Genomic DNA, 22,099 nt, shown 5'->3' on the forward strand with positions numbered 1-22,099 from the left:
GGAAGCAATTCATGGATATGAAACTTCATGTCCCTTAGTTTTCTTTATTAAGTTTTATTATCAGATACTTAAAATTTTAATAAATAGACAGAATCTCAGAAACCACATTTATTGTCATGGAAACTTGCAGGAACCATTTACCCTACTTGTTTGTGTATTTAGAATAACAGTTATATTTCATACAGAAACAGATCTTTTTCAAGAACTTGTTTGATAGAAAAAAAATCTTAGAGTGAATTAATTGTGTTTTTGTTTCCCAATCTTAACGGGAGACTACAACCTTGTGATGAGAGACGCATCTAAAGTGTTCCTCCTGATATCTCATTAAAGTTCCAATTTGTTTATTTCCATTCGTACACAGCCAGACATAAATGTCCTTCCTCATGGAGCCAAGGTGCTGCTGTCAGATAAGAATAAAATAGAAGTAAGAAAAAAAATAAACTGTAGAGTCTGTGATGTAAAATCAAAACTGTAAAATGTAGTAAAAACATGCCAATTAAGATTCTACAAACTGGTTTCCGGGTGTATTACTTAAATTTATAACTTTCTTGCTTAGTTTATTTTATGAATTATTTCATTCGGTGTCTTTCTTGGCTCCGTCCACTCCAACACTAGGTGGCGGTAATGCGCCACTTCCTTCTTTGTGCGATGACAGCAGAAGTGGAAGAAGAAGAACTGGTTCCGGTTTATCAAGGGGTCACGCGGAGCTGAAAAACATCAAAATGCTGCTGAGAGTGAGTACTGAACGTTTTTTAGTGAAGCTGTTCGTCAGCAGAGACGCGAGTTTACCATGAACCCGGTGTTTCCGGTCGGTGTTCCCGCCGCCGGGCTCAGCGGGTTTTTACCGGCCAGCTTGTGTAACGCAGTGAGGCGACATCACCTCCACAGCTGGTAACATGGAAGTTAGTTTAAAAACAGCTGATTCTGCTCCGCATACTGTCACAGTTCAGTGAGCACGCCTCTTAGCAGATGTTTCACTCAGACATCCCATAATAATCTGGGTATGAAACGGTCTCATATTTCACGAAGATGCAGATTGACCCTGGTTCTGCTGTTCTGCTGTGGTTCCCACAGGTCAGGGGATATCAGGGAATATTAGAAAATATTAGATAATATCAGAGAATATTAGAGAATACTAGAGAATATCAGAGAATATCAAGGAATATCAGGGAATATTAGAGAATATTAGAGAATATCAGGGAATATTAGAGAATACTAGAGAATATCAGAGAATATCAAGGAATATCAGGGAATATTAGAGAATATTAGAGAATATCAGAGAATATCAAGGAATATCAGGGAATATTAGAGAATATTAGAGAATATCAGAGAATATTAGAGAATATCAAGGAATATTAGAAAATATTAGAGAATATCAGAGAATATCAAGGAATATCAGGGAATATTAGAGAATATTAGATAATATCAGAGAATATCAGGGAATATTAGAAAATATTAGAGAATATCAGGGAATATTAGATAATATCAGAGAATATCAGGGAATATTAGAAAATATTAGATAATATCAGAGAATATCAAGGAATATCAGGGAATATTAGAGAATATCGGAGAATATTAGAGAATATCAGGGAGTTTCCAAACAGTAAAACATTCTGGGGATGTCATAATTTTCAAGTTTTATTTGCATGTTTATGTTTTAGTTTCCATTTTATCAAAACATATTTTCCATGTAGTATTTTTCTTTTCGCGTGTTTCCTGTACTGCCTGAGAGTATTTTTTATTTTTTTTTTTTTAATCTCCTTTTAGTTCGTCAACAAGTGTCAAAACACTTCAGTAAAGATGTTTTTTTTGTTCCTGCTCAGGAAGCCAAACATGCAGGAAAATGTCAAGTTCAAGAGCTGCAAAATGATGAAAGACTGGCTGATAAAAAGCAGACGACACAGAAGCTAAATGTAAAACTGTTCAGCAGCATGTTTTTCAGGGAGTTTGACCTTTGACATTGAGTTTGAATCTTGTGAACAGTCTGTTTGCGCTCACTGCAGCGACTCGTGTCCGCAGACCTCCGGGTTTCTGACCTCTACTAGTTGTTTGTATTTTCAGATGTACAGTTTGTTATTCTCACATTCATCCACTGAGGGATGCAGTGTGGAGAATAATCAGAATTAACACCGTCCCTGTTGTTTGTGTCCGTCAGAGAGTGTTGCACCTCGGAGGGTTGACGCTGAAGCACAGCAGACCGGTCCACCACAGTGCGTCGTGGAGGAGTCCTCTGATCCCCATCGTGGTGGAGCAGACGGTGAGTGAGACGATTCGACGGTGTTCAGCTGAAGCAGAGAGACGCCTCACAGAGAGGAAGTCTGTCGTGACTCTCTGCTGCTACTATAACAGAAGTTGGGTTTATGAATTTGATGCCAGCAACTTGTTAAAAAAAAAAAAAAGTTGGGACGGCGTAAAACAAAAGAAAAGTTGTGTAATGCTAAAAACAACTAACTATTTAGGTTACCATGGCAACAGATCAGTAACATGATTGGGTGTAAAAAGATGATTTCAGAGAGGCAGAGTCTCTCAGCAGTGAAGATGGAGAGAGGTTCACCACTCTGTGAAAGACTGTGTGGGAAAACAGAATAACACCTAAAATTTGAGTTTTCCCGTGTTTCAGGGTCGAGGAGAGCGGGCGTACGACATCTACTCCCGCCTCCTCAGAGAGAGGATCATCTGCGTCATGGGTCCCGTAAGTGTCCTCCCGGACGTTGAAGTGACGCCGAGTGAACTTCTGTCGAGGGTGATGAGTAAACCTGCTCTTCGTCTCGCCCTCAGATCGATGACTCGGTCGCCAGTCTGGTCATCGCCCAGCTGCTCTTCCTGCAGTCGGAGAGCAACAACAAGCCCATCCACATGTACATCAACAGTCCCGGTAGGACGCGCTGCACGGTCGTCAAACGAGAGCGCACATCCTCAAACCATGAACATACGTTACATTAAACATGATATTAAATATATCCTGTTAAGAAATGACTGTTCTATAACTACAAGATTAGTCTCCCAGTTTTTCTTATGTGAATCCAATGACCCCCCCTCCCTCTTCCCGCCTCCCTTTCCAGGCGGCGTGGTGACAGCCGGCCTGGCCATATACGACACCATGCAGTACATCCTCAACCCCATCTCCACGTGGTGCGTCGGCCAGGCGGCCAGCATGGGCAGCCTGCTGCTGGCAGCGGGGACGACCGGCATGAGACACTCGCTGCCCAACGCCCGCATCATGGTCCACCAGCCTTCAGGGGGCGCCAGGGTAAGCTGCTCTGCTACCGAAGTGGAACATGGGGGTGTGAGTGAACCGAAGGAGGAACCGGAGGAGTAACCTCCGGACCACTGTGTGTGTGTTCAGGGTCAGGCCACCGACATCGCCATCCAGGCCGAGGAGATCCTGAAGCTCAAGAGACAGATCAACACCATCTACGCCAAACACACAGGGCAGCCGCTGGAAACCATCGGTACGTTTCACTGCTCTTCTTCTGCAGCTTTTAAAAGGTGCAATACGTATGATTTTTTTTGTTAAAAACGTTCAGCATGCTAACCAGCGAGTACTGACCCGTCCTGTCTTGCAATACCACTTTGTACCACAAGAGGTGATAGTGAGTCACTGTAGCTTCTGTCTGCACTAACAACACACAGATTGTTTATAAAAGTGTTCGTAGCTTCCAGGTCTGTATAATGAGGCTGATGCAGAAGTGCCTTAAACTGCAATACCAGCGAGTGCCACGAGAGGTCGGCTCCAAAAAGCCTCCGGCTCCATAGACTCCCATTCAACTTCTCTCATCAAATCCAAAGTGAATAAAATGTGTCCATCAGTTATCTCGGTGTTGTTAGCTAAAGTCACTCCTCCTTATTAGTTTTCTGGAGGTCCATCTGAAAATAATCCCTCATTCATTAGAAAAGAAGATTCAAGAAGACCTGTTTTTGGGGGCGTGTCTGTTTGATTGACAGTCCTGACCCGTCTGGATCAATCAAACCGGGTCTGCAGTGACAACACAAATCACAAGCTGTTAATATCTGCTTTTTCAGTGACTGTTTTCCTGTTGCTGCAGCCTGATTAAAATCAAGATAAACAAGTTGGAATGAAAACTTTGGGATTAATTTATCTCCAGTTTCTAAAATCGATCCACTTCTGTAAACAATCTGATTTTACAATCAGCAGGTATAAAAAACAAACAAAAAAAAAAAAAAAACTTCAATTAGACTAAACTGGTAAAATTCTGAAAGTGGTATTACAACACAGGACTTAAATCTCACATATTGCACCTTTAAGGAGTCGAAGGTACCATCAATAGTTTCATAAAACCTGGGCGGGAAGTTCTGGTGAGACAGAAGGACAGGTGAGAAAATATGAAGAATGTATACTGTCATGATGAGAAATAAACCAGTGAACAAACAAATGCATAAAGGACTGCCTGAAAAAAAAAACCCACTAGCTTTAGGGTCTAAGCTTTGTTTTGGTTTTCCAGCCTGCTCATGTTGGACAGAAACACTAATGCTGCTGCGATTATTTGAAATCCCACCATGTTTACAGTGTCTGACGTTTGCAGCTGTCAGAATAGAGCTACTGAATGTCTTTACTCTGTGTGGTTTTAATGTAAACTGCTTAACAACGTAGCACCGTTAATGTCTGTATATCTGCCGTTAGATTGTACTTTTAGTCGCAATTTATATATATATATTTATATTTATATATATATATACACAATCCCATACAGCATATATAAATATAGGTGGGGGGAGCATTAGTATCCCTAACAATGATGTCATACACCCTCTTGGAAGCGGTCCCTGGATCAGCTGTGTTGGATCAGAGAGGAGGAGGTGACCTCTGCTGTCTCTGCTTCTTTCAGAGGGCGTGATGGAGAGAGATCGCTACATGAGCCCCATGCAGGCTCAGGACTTCGGCCTCATCGATCGGGTCCTGGTCCACCCGCCGCAGGCAGGCCAGGACGAGCCAGAGCTGGTACAGAAGGAGCCGGAGGTGGCGGCGGCCAGTCCGTCACCGCAGCCGGAGTCTGCGGCCTCCGAGCCGTCGTCCCCGGGGACAAATTCTCCGTCCTCGTACAAACCGGAGCCGTGAACTGAGACGCCTCCGTGCTTCTCTTTAGTTCTTTGTTCCGTGATCGACTCGTCAGAGACCTGCTGGCTTCACATACACCGATCAACGTAGAGCTCTTATACTGTGAACACACACACACACACACACACACACACACACACACAGAGAGAGCTGATGCCGTTGCTGTACATGAAGCCTGTTTCAGACCACAGAGCCGTTTCGTGCTGCATCTCCTCACTGAAGACATCCACAGAGGAGTGATCCTGTATTTGATAATTCATATTTCTAAATAAATATTATCATTTTGACCACAATTCACTGGGACGAGCTTTTTTTTTCTGCGTTCATAATAGTTTTTAAATTCAACTGGCTCAGCTGATTTAAAGTGTTGAATTGTTCCAAACTTCCAGCTACAGATCACAGCTCATATTTTGTGTTCTGGTTTCTTCTTGAAAAGAAATGTTTGACACAAAATAAGATTTCAGTTTTATTTACATTGTTTTGCGACAAACAACATTAAAAACACAGAAATAAACCAACTGACAGAGTATATAAAAGATGGATGATGATGAACACTCGCTGCCTGCCTGCCCGCCGGTCGGTCGTCACAGGATGGAGCAGCTGCTCTTGGTCGAGGCTGTCCAGCGCAGCCAGCTCAGCTTGGTGTCGTTGTACGGCGGGTAGCGCAGCGTGTTGAGTCTCTCCAGCGCCCAGCCGCGCAGCAGGCAGCCGCGCCGGTGGCTGAACGTCTCGAAGCCCCAGTAACCGTGGTAACTGCCCCAGCCACTGGCCCCTGGACGGAGGAGACGTTAGATGACGGAGGACACCACACTCAGGGGCACGTACGACAGCAGGGCTGCTGTCATATGATTGTAGCAATCAAAATCTTTAGAAATATTTGAGATATATATATATATATATATATATATATATATATATATATAAATATTAAATATAGCCTGTTAAATATAGGCAATAATAATTTAATTATTCGGAGGTGTGTTATTTATATATTTTCTGATGGCGTTGCCAGCAGCGTGTGATATCACAATAGAGTGTCCCTTTTTATCTTTCATACCATTTCAGGCCTCGTGAACTCAAACATTACAGCTGTGACGTCAGCTGACTCAGTGAGGGTTCAAGGTTCAGGGTTCAGGGTTGACCTTGGAATTGGGCCTTTCACTGCTTCCTGTAAGTCACATGACTCTTCTCTGCCCACTGACAGGAAGTTACCATGTACACATCTGTAAAGTGGGATTCTGCGAAGGGTTGTTTGATCTGAACCACGAGGACTCTCACACAGAAACCAGTCCAGATTCAGTCGTGACCTCTGAACTCCACAGTGTAAACTCAGGAGTTCATATCAGCAGTGAGGATCAGAGGCTCTAGTGTCACATGACTGACCAGACTCCACCTACCTACACCTCCGAAAGGCAGGCCCGGCAGGGTCATGTGGACCATCCCGTCGTTGGAGCAGAACCCTCCGCTGCTGGTCTTCTCCAGAACCGTCATCACCACCTTCAGAGAGGAGGGACACTGGTTTTAAAAAATGTCTGCAGCTCCGAGACAGGAAGCAGACAAAGTTCTGGTTCCTACCGAGGACTCGTCTGAGAACACATAGAGCGCCAGCGGCTTCTCCTGGCGGTTCATCAGCTCGATGGCGTCCTCCAGAGTCTCCACGGTGAGGATGGGCAGGATGGGGCCGAAGATCTCCTCCTTCATCAGGGCATCGTCTTCGTCCACGTCCACCACCACAGTGGGAGCTGAGGACATAGAGACGGGATATCTCAAACAGACTGGATTACAGCTTTCAAATCAGAATTCATACAGCTGCTGTCACTTATTTCAACATGTAGGTGACATGTAACCATGGAGACAGGCACTCCTGGCGGTAATCGAAGGTGAACTTAAAGCACAAACATCATTAACCTCAGTCAGCGTTAACTTTTTCACGAGGGGCTCCTTTAATTTAAAGAATTACCGCCACACGTTCTCAGAGTCGGAGCTGCATTTATCACAACACTGTTCATTCATTAGAGATTTCAACACATGAAGGAAATCGGCAACATTTTTACAAACTTGGTTTTATGTTACATTTCCTGTAAACACTGGCTCATACAGTCCCTGTGTTCCAGTATCCAAACTACCAGACTGTCATTAGTACGTCAGAAACAGGTTCAGTATGTCCCAGTACACAGTATGTTAATGTAGGATGTCAAAAGTACCAGGATGTTCTATTACATCTGGTTTTATTCTGCAGTCTGCAGGTCAGCATGATACTCTGGATGTTCTGACCCCAGGTTTACAGGATCGGTTCCTTAGGTATGACATGTGAGGCCCCGCCCCCAGGTTTACAGGATCGGTTCCTTAGGTATGACATGTGAGGCCCCGCCCCCAGGTTTACAGGATCGGTTCCTTAGGTATGACATGTGAGGCCCCGCCCCCAGGTTTACAGGATCGGTTCCTTAGGTATGACATGTGAGGCCCCGCCCCCAGGTTTACAGGATCGGTTCCTTAGGTATGACATGTGAGGCCCCGCCCCCAGGTTTACAGGATCGGTTCCTTAGGTATGACATGTGAGGCCCCGCCCCCAGGTTTACAGGATCGGTTCCTTAGGTATGACATGTGAGGCCCCGCCCCCAGGTTTACAGGATCGGTTCCTTAGGTATGACATGTGAGGCCCCGCCCCCAGGTTTACAGGATCGGTTCCTTAGGTATGACATGTGAGGCCCCGCCCCCAGGTTTACAGGATCGGTTCCTTAGGTATGACATGTGAGGCCCCGCCCCCAGGTTTACAGGATCGGTTCCTTAGGTATGACATGTGAGGCCCCGCCCCCAGGTTTACAGGATCGGTTTCTTAGGTATGACATGTGAGGCCCCGCCCCCAGGTTTACAGGATTGGCTGCACTAACACAAACAGAAACACTCAGCTGTGGTGCTGACTATTTTACTCTTGACATTTCTTGTAACACATAAAAACACCACATGGATGTTAACAAGATTAAAGCTTCTCTGGAGGGTCTTTATATATTTAAATATAAAATCTCCACCCACCGAAGTACTTGTCCTCCTCGCTGCTCTCTCCTCCGACAACAACCTTCCCGCCGGTGCTTCTGAGCAGCTGCATCAGGCGGGTCCAGTGTCTGGGGGACACGATGCGGGACATGTCGGGACACTTCTGAGGCTCCTTGCCGTAGAAGTCCTCCAGGGTCTGACGAACCTCTGGCAGCAGGGCGTCCCGGGTGGCCGCGGAGCAGATCACATAGTCCGGAGCCACGCAGCTCTGGCCGGCGTTGAAGAATTTGGCCCACACCAGGCGGCGAGCGGCAGCCGCCATGTTCACCCCGTCGGATATAAAACAGGGACACTTCCCGCCCAGCTCCAAAGTCACGGGGGTCAAGTGGACGGCGGCCGCCCGCAGGATGTTGCGGGCCACCGTCGCAGAACCTGAGTAGAGGGCTGAGAGGTCAGTGTCCAGAGTGGGAGGAGCCACAGCACATCTCAGAGATGAGTTCATATGTTACCCGTGTAGAAGATGTAGTCGAACCGGTTCTCCAGGAGGGTCGTGGTCTCCGTGGCTCCACCGCTAACAACTGCGTAACAGTCCTGTCAAATCGGGAGGTCAGAGGTCACTGAGCCGAACTCTGAGTCTTGCTTTTCTTTTCTTAATTTATTTCCTCCACACTTCAGCAAAGAACCAAACGGATAATAAAAGGTATGAACCTTTTATTATCCGTTTGGTTCTTTTTTCCTACTTTTAATTCCTATCTCATGATTTATCATACCTTCTGTTTAGCTGTAGCTTTAATCTTTTTAATACATTTTCCTCATTTTTCACTATTTTACAAATTATTGTCATTTTAGCTTTTAATCCATCTTCTACGTTTCTTTTATCTTTATCATATTACGTGCATTGGTCTCAAAGTGTTTTTTTAAATTGTCTTATTTTCCTTTTAATGGTGTTTTTTTCCATTTGTTCTCCAATTTATTGTATTTTTCTGGTCTATCCGTCTTATTATTGGCCTGTCAATGATCTGTGAAGCACTTTGAACGGCACCAAAATGTACAAAACGTGCTTCATAAATAAAGCGTGATTGATTGATTTGGGAGTTTTAAGACATCTGGTTACTATAAACGGGGAAACAGTCATTATTTGAATATAAACACATCTCGTGTATCATTTTGATGTGCTGACACACATATTTACCTGAGACAGGTATTTGGGGAGGAGCTCCGCGACCAGACTGTCTGTGGCGGCGCTGACCTCTGACGGCTTAATGACCACACAGTTTCCTGGACGGAGACACTCGGTGAGGACATCAGAGACGGTTTTGAAGGTTGTTTTTATGCGGTTTTGTGATAAAAGGTTTTCTGAACTAAGTAAAAGACTATCAAATGCAGCAGGACTTAAAGAGGCAGATCATGCACATTTTATTTCTGGAGCTTTACTGTCATGCGCTTTCGCTCTGATAGGCCAGGTTCCACAGCAAACAGCCACCCATACTTTCACCACTAAAGCTCAGGAACAGAGAAAATGTTAAACAAGGCTGAGCTTTATTATCATTTAAACATTTAAAATAAAACTTCTCTCCTTTTATGTGTCTCTCAAGTTGCTATTGATTATCATCTTATGCAATAAAATCCCCAATAACTTCTGCGTCTCTGGAAGCAACTGTGAAATCTGTTGTTCTTCCAGCAGCAGCTCCGTCGTCTAACGTAGACCGTGATGTAGTTGATGGCTGAAGAACTGTAGGTGACTCACAAGTGTCACCAGGGGGCGCTGTGTCTTAAAGTATGATTGCAGTGGAGGTTCAGAACGACGTTTTATATATTTACATATTTATTTGAGCCAAAGTATACGGGCAAGGAAATGCAGCAGAGAGGCCGACGCTGCGGCTGCAACAGCTCTGCAGGAGGACATGTCACTGACCACCCACAAACTGAGCTGCAGAGAACAAACAGCGACGGCTGCCGTCTCTGATCAAACTGCCCTCTGACACCAACACACACTGAATCATTCTGCTGCGGTGAATCTCAGCGTGGGCAGCTTTTGTTGGATGCCGTCACCGACTGAGAGCCGCGTGTGCGTTAATTTACAACATTTACCATCAACAGGAAGTGAACTTCCACATGAGAAATAAAGCTGCTCACTGAAAACCGAGAGTTCAAACATCGGCTGCAGAAGATCCCCATGGTGATGTCTGAAGGCCTCCAAGCAGGAAATCTATTCTGACAGGTTGTATTTGTCTTCCTGGTCATCAGGTGTCATCTCACCTGTTTTCCTTCTAATTGATACGACTCATCTTTTCAGATGATGAACTCAGATGAACACAATCCTCTGTGGTTTCTCTCTGTGTGTACATGTTGTCATCAAATTTATTGGACTAAAACAATAATCATCAAACTGTGTGCGTGTGGAGGGTACCTGCAGCGATGGCGGCCACCAGGGGGATGAGGATGAGTTGCAGCGGGTAGTTCCACCCCCCGATGATCAACACCACGCCCAGCGGCTCCCTTCGCACAAAAGCGTCGTCCACCATCGTGGCCTGAAAATCAGCAGAATGAATTTTACACGGATAAACCCTAAAGAGATTTTAAGAAGCAGAACACACACAAACCTTAAAATTATTCAAATTAAAGACAAGTTTTGCAAACCGCATTAAGATTTTGTTTGCTTCTATTTAAATATAAAATCTTAAAGAGCACCGTTACGTCATTTGGAACCGGGGTGGGCTCTCCTGACCACGCCCCTTTCTGGGGGAAAACATTGACATCACAACGGAGAATCGGAGCAAGTTGAGACTTTTCTCCAAACTGCTGCTTTAAACTAACCAGTTTAAATAATAACGCAATGCCGAAGAGTTGCTGTGTGGTTAGTTACACCAACAATGATGTCAGAAAAACTCTGATTTGTTTACCCGTCATGTCCTAAAAAAGATCCTGATAGAAGGGCTCTATGGCTTCACTCTATAGAAGGGAAGACTGACGTGACCAAGAAGGGATCAAATTAAACTCTTTATCTATCCAGCGTGTTTTATGGCCGGCAGAGTGGAAAAGGTCCCGTCACACATCACACCCACAGACTTTATATAAAAGTGTTCGTAGCTTCCAGGTCTGTAAAATGCTTCCAATGCGGAAGTGCTTCAAGCTGCAATACCACCGCGTGCCACTAGAGGTCGGCTCCAAAAAGCCTCCGGCTCCATAGACTCCCATTCAACTTCTCTCATCAAATCCAAAGTGAATAAAATGTGTCCATCAGTTATCTCGGTGTTGTTAGCTAAAGTCACTCCTTCTTATTAGTTTTCTGGAGGTCCATCTGAAAATAATCCCTCATTCATCAGAAAAGAAGATTCAAGAAGAACATCTTTTTTAGGGGCATGTCTGTTTGATTGACAGGCCTGTGGTGCTGTCAGGTTACAGCTATCGGTGGGCGGGACGTAGTATCTTCAGGTTTCCAATCAGATCAGTCAGATCCACGGCTGGCTCCTCCCCCAGCTCGTCCAAATATGGTCACTTCCTGCTCCAAACCGTTCCGAACTTTTTATAGCATGAAATAACTACAGAAAACTATAAACTATTTACTTTTTAGAGAATGAAATCCCTCAAATCAACATAACAAGAAATACTCAATATGACAGACTAATGAGTGAGCGTACCACGTTTTTGCTGACATACTGCGGCTGCATCCAGCTGGAGAGGTTGGTGATGGCGTTGTGCAGCTCGTTGATCACGATGTCGACCTCGGACAGGACAGTCTCGAACATCGGCTGTAGAACCGGGACAGAAAGCAGAAGGGAGGTCAGAGCTTGTTGGACCGAAGCAGACAGACAGGAAAATGTCAAATAACAAATATCAGATCAAATGTGTGTGTGTGTGTGTGTGTGTGTGTGTGTGGGGGGGGGGGGGGTCTTGTACCTTTGCGAGGTCTTTGTGCAGAGCTTTGAAAATCTGCTGCTCATTATCTTTGATCAGGGAAATGAGTTGGATCAGCTGGGAGCGACGAAACGGTTCTGGTACCGTGACGCCTGAACGAAACGAGGCGCGCAACCTGTCCACCACCTGACTGTAGGTGTTCATCCTCTCACCTGGAACACAAACACACACACACGATCAGCCTGGTTCTGTTCATACTGTAGCTGACCCACAGCCTGGTTCTGTTCATACTGTAGCTGAGCCACAACCTGGTTCTGTTCATACTGTAGCTGATCCACAGCCTGGTTCTGTTCATATTGTAGCTGACCCACAGCCTGGTTCTGTTCATACTGTAGCTGATCCACAACCTGGTTCTGTTCATACTGTAGCTGACCCACAGCCTGGTTCTGTTGGTGTATCTGAGCCGACCGCTCCACTGTTCAGATCAGAAAGTATAAATGAGGGAAAGAAACCTGCTTTACGGGTAAACCCGAGGCCCGGCTGCAGGTCCGATCGCTATCATCACGTTCCTGAACACAACACGTTTCTCTTCCACTGCTGCTGCTGGACAGAAGAATCTGTGTTTACTGAGTGTGGTGAACAGAGGACACAAAAACACGCTGATTTCTGGGTAAAAGAAGAATAAAAGCTGGACAGCCGTGAACTCTTGAGAGTAACAAACTCATCACGACCTTGAAATCCATCAAGGTCAGAACAACTACGGCAGATACAGCTCTCCGTGAGACATTTGAACAGAGCAGCGACTGTGTCCACCAGACAAACGGGTTCTTCCACACGTGTCGTGACGCTATCTGCCTCCTTCATGGGCTTCACGCAACACCGGAGACAGCAGCGGATCGGAACATGTATCTATTTATCTATCATCTCTATCAGACTTTTATGAGTTACATCGGTTTTAAACTTGTTTACGAGGGAGTGCTTCACTTTTTTCTGTCTTTAATTCAGCCCACTGAGACAGACTCTCATCAGTCTTGTTGATGGAGTGAGTTAAAGGATTGAATGTGGAGGTGAAACTAACTGATCTTGAACACCCCGCCGGATGCTGATGGATTTCACCCCTGAAGTCATTTCGCAACATTTCACAGCGGAGAAGAAAACATTTGTTAAATATCTGCGCGCCGAATTTGCCTTTAGTACTTTCTGTGATGTCTGTGTGTGTGGCTGCTCTGGTCCAGGTGTGTGGAGAGGAACACGTAAACAAGGAGATTCTGCACAGCAGTTTGACGCGCTGCTGAAAAACAACGGCACGCGTCGAACAGCGCGTGCAGATCCACAAATTAGTGGCAAAAGAGCGAATTTTTAACTCCCGGAAGAGGTTGTCAAACAATTATGCAACACAGGTTCAGTTTACTGGAGATGCATGAAGCCGTACGGGAGCTGTGAGTGGAAACATGTTGTTGTGTTATTCCTTCGCATATAAATCAGAAATTAATCACGTGATACATTTTCCTGTGTGTGTGTGTGTGTGTGTGTTCTACCTGTCGGAGTGTGTTTCGTGTGTGTGTGTGTGTGTGTGTGTGTGTGTGTTCTACCTGTCGGGGTGTGTGTGTGTGTGTGTGTGTGTGTGTGTGTGTGTGTGTGTGTGTGTGTGTGTGTTCTACCTGTCGGGGTGTGTGTGTGTGTGTGTGTGTGTGTTCTACCTGTCGGGGTGTGTGTGTGTGTGTGTGTGTGTGTGTGTGTGTGTGTGTGTGTTCTACCTGTCGGGGTGTGTTTCGTGTGTGTGTGTGTGTGTGTGTGTGTGTGTTCTACCTGTCGGGGTGTGTGTGTGTGTGTGTGTGTGTGTGTGTGTGTGTGTGTTCTACCTGTCGGGATGTGTTTCGTCTGTGTCAGACCTGCGGGCGGACACCGGGCTGATGAATGCTGGAGACCGGAGTGCTGCTCATTTCCAGGTGTTCCTCTCTTTTCTACCGGCTGCCGGTAAACCGGAGGGGGTGTGGCTTCAGTCGAGCTAGAAAAACTCGTCTAATAACTTGCCCTGTGAAGCCATTATCGCAGGTTTTACGATTTTGTTTCCGTGTGTGAAGCGTGATGATGGTCCGGTGGGCTCCGGAGCACCGAGGTTCCTCCTGGACTCTCACCCCCCTCCCCCACACCCCCCAAACAAGATGGTTTGGTCGAGCAGGCGCAGTGATACACGCGCCGACAGCTCACCTGTCAAACCTGTGTATAAACTCAGAAATCGTCTCGTGTACGGCTCCAGATGGCAGAAGACACGTGCTGTCTGTGACTCAATGGGTTATAAAATACAATAATTCAGGATTTGAGTTCCTTTTAAAATAAATTCAGGTTTTGATTCTGACAACAGTCACAGAGATGTTAAGAAATGAACTGAAAAGTGTGGTTGTGTTTTTTTTTGCAGATTTCTTTTTGTTACAATTGATTTAATCACACCATCAATGAGCATTGATACAAAACCTTTATTCTCACAATATCAAAATTGACAGACCTACAGAGATTTGCAGATTTAAAGGAATCAAAGAGAGAAAACGATAGTGAACACGGGGACTCCTGGTGGGAGCTGTTTGACATTTCCGGTGTTTGTGTGATGTGCTGAGCAGCAGTACGAGGGGATGTTAAATAGCGGCGCACGAGACGGGAGGACAGGTTCAACAGAAACAAAAAAAATATATATTTATGAAGAGGGGCATTTTGTATTTATTCCTGGCAGCAACAATTATACAAAAATCAAAAGACAACATATGCGTTGAAGGAATTCCTTAAAAGTTATGAAGTTTTCCTGCAGCTGCATATTTATGAAAAACAAATCCTTCCAGATACTTCTAAAACTAGATGACAAGGTTCGTCCTAAAAAGAAAAGAAAGCTACGGAGAGAGAGAGAGAGAGAGGGAGAGAGGGGGGGGGGAGAGGGAGAGAGAGAGAGGGGGAGAGAGAGAGAGAGAGAGGGGGGGGAGAGAGAGAGGGGGAGAGGGGGGGGGAGAGAGAGAGGGGGAGAGAGAGAGAGGGGGGGGGGAGAGAGAGAGGGGGAGAGAGAGGGAGAGAGGGGGGGGGAGAGAGAGAGGGGGAGAGAGAGAGAGAGAGGGAGAGAGAGAGCTGGAAGGAGGCCGACGGCACAAAGAAAGAAAATGGCATCTCGTGTTTGTGAAGAGGCGACAACAGTCACGGGCCGGCGTCCACAGCGACCGCTCCGTCAGGCTCCGGGGCAGTACGGCAAAAATCCAGCCCCTCAAGCCGAAGCTGCGAGAGCTTGGCGGGGGTTTTGGCGGGTTTTCTGTCCCACTGCTGAGAGTTCGGGCCGGCGGGGAAACGGTGCCGCAGGTTTAGACATGTCGCGGCTGTCTGCTCGAAGACTTCACAGGAAATAGTCGGCTACTGGCTTCTTGGAGGGGATTCCTCTGGTCTCTTGTGGCGCCGCCTCGAATATGATGAACTCCCGCTGTAGATGCTCGTCCAGCTCCAAGATGGCCGCCACATTGCCACACCTGATGGGAGGGAGGGGGACACAAACAGCTGGTGAGGACGTGACATGTTACTGTACTTAGTGGATTTTACAATGTAAAAAAACACACACTAAGAAACCAGGCAAACTCCACGAGTTCAAATGTTCCCTTTATGTTTCTTTTTGAGTGAGCGTAGTTTTATTGCAGTAAAAACCTTAAACCAAACTAACCACTATATTTAGTTGATCTGCTAACAACCTCTAATGATTCACTGCGAGTCATCTGCAGACACATCTGCAGCATCGATGCCTCCAGGTCAGACATCAGTGACCTCAGCATCGAGTGGAGGATTCACATCCCAACACAACCACATGTAGAAAACCAACCTGGTGTGGGACCTTAACATGTTCCACCAAACTGTGAACACACACGCTGAGACTGCATATAAAAGTGTTTGTAGCTTTGTGGTCTGTAAAATGGTTCTGATCCAGAAGTGTCTTCAGCTGCAATACCAGCGAGTGCCACTAGAGGTCGACTCCAAAAAGCCTCCGGCTCCATAGACTCCCATTCAACTTCTCTCATCAAATCCAAAGTGAATAAAATGTGTCCATCAGTTATCTCGGTGTTGTTAGCTAAAGTCACTCCTTCTTATTAGTTTTCTGGAGGTCCATCTGAAAATAATCCCTCATTCATTAGAAAAGAAGATTCAAGAACACCTGGTTTTGGGGGCGTGTCTGTTTGATTGACAGGCCTGTGGTGCAGTCAGGTTACAGCTATCGGTGGGCGGGACGTAGTATCGTCAGGTTTCCAATCAGATCAGTCAGATCTACTGCTGGCTCCTCCCCCAGCTCGTCCAAATATGGTCACTTCCTGCTCCAAACCGCTCCGAACTAGCAAGATGGTGACGGACAGAATCTGAACTGGAGGCTTCATAACGTTCACAAACCAACAATGACCTCACTGATGGATGATGGTTGGTGGAGCGGTGTGATCTGAGGACATTAGGTTCACCACGCCTCTTATCACCTGTATGACACGGACTGTGTACCTGTCACTGACATGCATGTGAAGCATGAGAGTGACCTCAGGGAGACGTATAAAACCTGATGAAGGCTGTGGTTGAATAAATACAGAAGGAGTGAAATGGGAGGAGTTATGTGGTCGGTGTTGACAGCGGGACCAATGAGAATACAGAGATCTCCTCCATCAGACTGAACCACAGCAGAATGAGTGACAAAAACCTTCTACTGAGCCAATCAGACAGAGGAGGGAAGTGTTGTATCAGAAAGGAAGTGATTAAAGGTCAGCCCGCACACAGCTGGATGAGTTCATATAAAAACAGACAGGTAAAATCAGCTGGCTGAGACAGGAAGTATGATCCAGGAAGTACGATCCAGGAAGCCCAGTTGAAGAATGCATATTAATGTGTTTGAATGTGTCGCATTTCTACGATCGCCAAGTAGAACAAACAAACTGTTTATGCTCCAAAGTAATCGACTGTGAACGTGACCTTTCACTGTTCGACGCAAGTCGGTCTACACGACAGGAACGACTTTGTTTACACAGGAAAACACTGCAGCAGTGTTTGTGATCGTCACTGACACCTGAACATGTTCAGACGACGACTCTGAGCCGAATGCGGCGTCCTACCTGTAGCAGTAGTTGGGCGCTGACCACACGGTGAGCACCGTCTCGTTGAAGTGCCACTTGTAGCCCTCCATGACCAGCTGGTGCGCTCGACAGATCATATGGATGTCGTTGGCGGCGTTGAACTGAGCCACCACGTCACTCCCGAACAAGTAGCCGGCACCTCTGGGACTCACGCCCCACCCGGTGGTGTCTGAGAGGAGGGAGGAGAACGCTCAGCATGAGATTCAAACAGGACATCACGCTGCAATCCACCGCCACCGTTAAACATTCAGAGAGCGTAGATACCTTCAGGGTCCGACCACAACAGGTCACACATGGGCCCGTCGTGGGGCACTTCCTGTTTCCTGTCGATGGTCCGGATCTGGTCCAAAGTCTGGATGGAGGGAGACAAGCCACCGTGCACGCAGAAGATCTGGAGGACGGAGAGGAGAGAATACATCAGATCAACTGTTCAGAGAGACACCAACAACATGAACTTCATGTCTCGCGTCATTAAAGCCGAAGAAGCACCGGACTGGTTCTCACCTTGCCATCGATGATAGCGGACAGCGACAGATAGTCGAAGATCTCGGTGCAGTATCGCCACACGGTCACGGAGCCGTACTTGCGGAGGCACTCGTCGTAGAAGCCGTAGACCTGAGTGATCTGCCGGGACTCGTGGTTGCCCCGGATCAAGGTTATCCTGTCTGGATAACGCACCTGAGGGTCACAGTAAGAGCAAAAGAAAAAAGATGAGGATGAATGCATCTCAGAAAGAAGCATGAAGCGTTATCAGATTGTGCAGACACAAATTCACGTGTACCTTAAGCGCTAACAGCAGAAGAAACGTCTCCACGCTGTAGAAGCCTCGGTCCACAAAGTCACCCATGAAGAGGTAATTTGTCTCCGGTACGTCGCCGCCAACCTGAAAGACGTCGGTTAACAGGAGTTAGTTTCATGGACATCAGACATTCATTAATATAAAACATCCAGCGACACCTCAGCTGTGACTCCTCTAACGACAAATCTTTTTGGACTATGTGTGTATTTTAATGCAGAGCTGATGGTTCTGCAGTAAATTGAAGTATGAATATAAATACATTCACTAGTTATAGGAATCATACAGTAAGGGTCTGATTCATTAAAGGTTTGTGTGTGTAAAATCACACACAAACTCAAAAAACCACGCACAAAAAATGCCCAAGTGGATTTACCAACAAAGTGCAGTGAAGATTGAGTCTTTCAAATATACAATTTTAACACACGTTGTCCATTTTGCATGTTTGCCTGCATACATATGTAATATTGGACGTTTCTACCTGAAGGTCCAAAATACTGGAAGAGAAACATGCAAATAGAACAATTTAGCACAATAAATGATATTTACTAAACCTGGAAGAAGAAATAGGAGAAGTGATTGTTGTGTATTTTAGTACGTCTGGAGAGTCGGCTGCTCTTATTGTGGTGAGACAGAGACACAGGAAACTAAAGAACACGTAGAGAACGAGGTTTTACACCCGTGGAAACATTTTTGAGTTGACTTTGTCCATCGATGACATTTCTGAGTTATTGAATGAACTGAATGATGATTGACAGCCAACAAGAAGGAGGAGCCACGAAATACTAGAAATGTCAAAACTTCTTACGACTCAGCATTGAGAAACTGGATGTTTAACATGTACATGTCCGTCCAGCACCACCAGCCAACTCAAACGTGCAACACAGTGACAACATTACAGTCTGCGGTGAGCAGCAGAAGGAAACAGAAAAAGGGAACTTACTCTGAAGAGCTCTTTCAAGTCATAGAACTGACCGTGAATATCGCCGCACACCTGCGAGGAGGAGAAGCGGCAGAATCACAGTGAGCGAGGTTATCGGACCTTCGGTCAAACTGGGATCAGACGGGAGCTGGCAGACGTTACTCACCGTGACGGGGGAGTCGACTCTCTGGACGTTGCTCTCTTCCACCAGAATCTCTCTGAAAACACAAATTATTAAATCATGACTTTTCTCGTTAGTTTAAGTTAGTTAAGAACGTCCTGGTGACCATCACAGAGCACTAATAATAATAATAATAATAATAGTAATAATAAAAAACTTTATTTATATAGCACCTTTCATACAAGAAATGCAGCTCAAAGTGCTTCACAGCAAGAGAATTGCATGCAGTGTTTCACATGAAAACAGATATAAAGAAACATTAAAAAAAAAATCGTATGTGCTCAACACCCCGGTCAGAGTTACCTGATTATCTGACAATAACCTGCTGCAAATCTGACACTAAATAAACACCGAGTACACAATTAACGCACTTCAATTGAAGTAAGTTAGTAGGTCAATTAAGAAATGCCTCCATCGAAAACAGTGGCCTGTAACACAACTCGTGTCCGGCAATATTTTTGTAGTTAAACAACATCTTTATTGAATGTTTATTTTCTGTCAACTTGCTGCTTTTAACTGTTAAAAAAACCCTACAGAAATAGACATTGTTATGGTATAAAATATAAAAGCTAGTGAAACCATAATACACAGTTTTTCAACACAGAGCCATAGATTAAAATTGTAAATACACTGCAGGAGGTATTGGGAATAAAAAGATATAAATCTTTCAGTCATCCTGCCAGCGTCAGCAGTTAAATAAGATCATCTCAAACGGCTCCTTAAAACATTGTTAGTACCTTGACTTCATGTATAATAACTGAAAAAAGAGCCAACTATTAACAGTTTATACTGTGTCCAGTTATTAATGACGCCTAGATTGATGGGTGTCTTTCATACATGCATTAAAGCTTCAGATATAAACTCTGCATAGTTCCAACATCTGTTGTGTGTGTCGGTAGTGTGGTTTCTTTACCTGGCTTTGGCACACAGTGCTTTGACTTCATTTTCCTTTATGAGCTCACAGCGTCTGAGCTGCTCTATCTGTCGGTCCAGGTCGCTGATGTCCCCCATTGTTACACACATAGGGATGTTCACACGCACACACACACGCACACACACACACACACACACACCAGGTCACCGAGAAACCAGGCAGGCGGTGGAGCTGACAGCCACGACGGGAGGCCCTTCCTCGGAGAACAGACGAGCTCAGGGTCGTCGGGCTCTTCAGCTCAGGGTCGTCGGGCTCTTCAGCTCAGGGTCGTCGGGCTCTTCAGCTCAGGGTCGTCGGGCTCTTCAGCTCAGGGTCGTCGGGCTCTCTGAGGGTTCAACGTCGGGAATTAAAAACACAGCTGAACAAACACCGCAACAACAACCACGTAACCGGAAACATGCTTAACGTCTGACGCTTTATAACTCGTACCGGGTTTCCTCAAACCGGTCATCTCAGCAGAACAAGCACGACCCCATGTGTTCGGGTCCCGCTCGGTAAAAGGCGGAACCTCGAACACCGACGTCGGTCGAGCAGCGCGAGGCCTCACGCCGAGCTAACCGTTAGCACGTTAGCTTACACCGCCGCTAACGACGTCAGCGAACAACTGATTCTTTGATAACTCGGACAACCATTTTGTCAGGGACCAAGTCCGGGAAGCTTCGCGAAGATGTTTGACAGCTTGTACCGAACCACGACACACACCTGCTGTGCTAACGAAGTAAAACAAAACATGTTCGTTGAGGACACGCTAGCGCGCTAACTCACTGGCTCGCGCTCCTCAGCTAATTTCACGAGCAGTCAAGCTAACGCAAGCAGCGAGGCTCCGCGACGCCCCGAGGCTCCGTTAGAGCCCGTTAGAGCGGCTCAACACCAGAGAACGAGTCGTTACCGGGAAGCGAGTGGCAGCAGAACTCCGAGAAACACTCCGAGATATGTTTCATTCCGTGGATCGCGGGTTCTCTCACCGGTTACCGGGCCCTTTCTTCCCCCGGTGTCGTTTTGCCGGCTCACTCCAGCCCTGCGCGTGAACACCAGCGCCTCGGCGGCGACTTCCGGTGCAGGGAGCGCGCACCGCCCGGTCCAGGGAGCGCGCACCGCCCGGTCCATTCCCCGGAACAGATGACTTCATTCAGACTGAACCAAACCGGACCGAGCCCAGAAGACGACCACTCAAAACGTGTCGAATTCAGGTCACAGTGACCTTTGACCTTTGATCCCTCTAAATCTAATCGGTTCATCCTTGTTATCAAAAGTTCACGTTTTAGTCAAACTTGACGAAATTCCCTCAAAGCATCATGATGACGATCAAAACCTGTGTGGCTGGACTTTGTCTATAATTCTTGAGGGCTTTTAATTTGACATACTTCAGGAAGAGTAACTTTGACAGCTGTCAGTCACTCACTCAGTTGAGATATGCCAGGCCTGCCTACCAAGGGTAAAATAAATTATGTTTTTTTAAAAACAGAATTTCTGAGACTAAAGTCATGAGAAAACATATAAACTTCCCAGAAATGTCAAGGTTTGTAATTTTTTTATGATAGCCTGGTGTTACCAGACCCACAGTTACTGTGAGTATCTGGTCAAACCATCCTCCACAGAGAATAGTTTCCAGTTGTTGCATCCTGCCGGGCGTAGACTTTGAGTTGATGTTGAAACTATTGGATCAGCTTCACCGAATCGGCAATCCCAAAACTCCTCCACAGCTGAAACTACATTTAGAAAAAAAACACCTGATTAAACTTCACCACGCTTAGCCACGCCCTCTGTTCACTGATTGGTCAGCCTTCAGAGTGGCTGTACAAACATTAATGTGAACCGCAGACTACATATAAAAGAGTTTGTAGCTTCAGGTCTGTAAAATGGTTCTGATGCAGAAGTGTCTTCAGCTGCAATACCAGAAAGTGCCACTAGAGGTCGGCTCCAAAAAGCCTCCGGCTCCATAGACTCCCATTCAACTTCTCTCATCAAATCCAAAGTGAATAAAATGTGTCCATCAGTTATCTCGGTGTTGTTAGCTAAAGTCACTCCTTCTTATTAGTTTTCTGGAGGTCCATCTGAAAATAATCCCTCATTCATTAGAAAAGAAGATTCAAGAAGACCTGTTTTTGGGGGCGTGTCTGTTTGATTGACAGGCCTGTGGTGCAGTCAGGTTACAGCTATCGGTGGGCAGGACGTAGTATTGTCAGGTTTCCAATCAGATCCACCGCT

At 45.9% G+C, this 22,099-nt stretch overlaps 3 protein-coding genes across 5 annotated transcripts; 1 reads left to right on the forward strand and 2 right to left on the reverse strand.

The window, feature by feature from the left end:
• The first annotated feature begins 653 nt into the window (after positions 1–653).
• Positions 654–5,370, forward strand: clpp (caseinolytic mitochondrial matrix peptidase proteolytic subunit). Its single transcript, XM_069177348.1, has 7 exons — positions 654–734; positions 2,156–2,257; positions 2,621–2,692; positions 2,779–2,875; positions 3,063–3,250; positions 3,347–3,452; positions 4,848–5,370. The coding sequence occupies exons 1-7, from the start codon at positions 723–725 to the stop codon at positions 5,075–5,077; spliced, it is 807 nt and encodes a 268-aa protein (XP_069033449.1). The 5' UTR covers positions 654–722; the 3' UTR covers positions 5,078–5,370.
• A 180-nt stretch (positions 5,371–5,550) lies between these two features.
• On the reverse strand, positions 5,551–14,053 carry aldh3b1 (aldehyde dehydrogenase 3 family, member B1). Of its 2 annotated transcripts, none has more exons than XM_069177349.1 (10): positions 13,792–14,053; positions 11,972–12,141; positions 11,713–11,823; positions 10,482–10,602; positions 9,264–9,349; positions 8,581–8,662; positions 8,111–8,503; positions 6,653–6,819; positions 6,475–6,574; positions 5,551–5,849 (listed from the first exon to the last, which is right to left on the reverse strand). In XM_069177349.1, exons 2-10 carry the CDS (start codon positions 12,131–12,133, stop codon positions 5,662–5,664), a joined length of 1,410 nt encoding a protein of 469 aa, XP_069033450.1. In that variant the 5' UTR covers positions 12,134–12,141; positions 13,792–14,053; the 3' UTR covers positions 5,551–5,661. The 2 variants fall into 2 exon arrangements, with proteins under 2 accessions (XP_069033450.1, XP_069033451.1); XM_069177350.1 differs by lacking the exon at positions 13,792–14,053 and adding an exon at positions 12,442–12,671.
• A 333-nt stretch (positions 14,054–14,386) lies between these two features.
• Positions 14,387–20,965, reverse strand: LOC138215258 (serine/threonine-protein phosphatase 4 catalytic subunit B). 2 transcript variants are annotated; one of them, XM_069177322.1, is made up of 9 exons: positions 20,857–20,965; positions 19,871–20,216; positions 18,943–18,994; positions 18,798–18,848; positions 17,840–17,941; positions 17,563–17,736; positions 17,323–17,449; positions 17,038–17,227; positions 14,387–15,429 (listed from the first exon to the last, which is right to left on the reverse strand). In XM_069177322.1, exons 2-9 carry the CDS (start codon positions 19,978–19,980, stop codon positions 15,300–15,302), a joined length of 936 nt encoding a protein of 311 aa, XP_069033423.1. In that variant the 5' UTR covers positions 19,981–20,216; positions 20,857–20,965; the 3' UTR covers positions 14,387–15,299. The 2 variants fall into 2 exon arrangements, with proteins under 2 accessions (XP_069033423.1, XP_069033422.1); XM_069177321.1 differs by having other exon boundaries at positions 20,781–20,956.
• Positions 20,966–22,099: the final 1,134 nt, after the last annotated feature.

This window comes from Embiotoca jacksoni, unplaced genomic scaffold, assembly GCF_022577435.1.
Source record: "Embiotoca jacksoni isolate LCO1_2020_lvr unplaced genomic scaffold, fEmbJac1.0.p SCAF_71, whole genome shotgun sequence".
In the NCBI taxonomy this organism is placed as follows: domain Eukaryota; kingdom Metazoa; phylum Chordata; class Actinopteri; family Embiotocidae; genus Embiotoca; species Embiotoca jacksoni.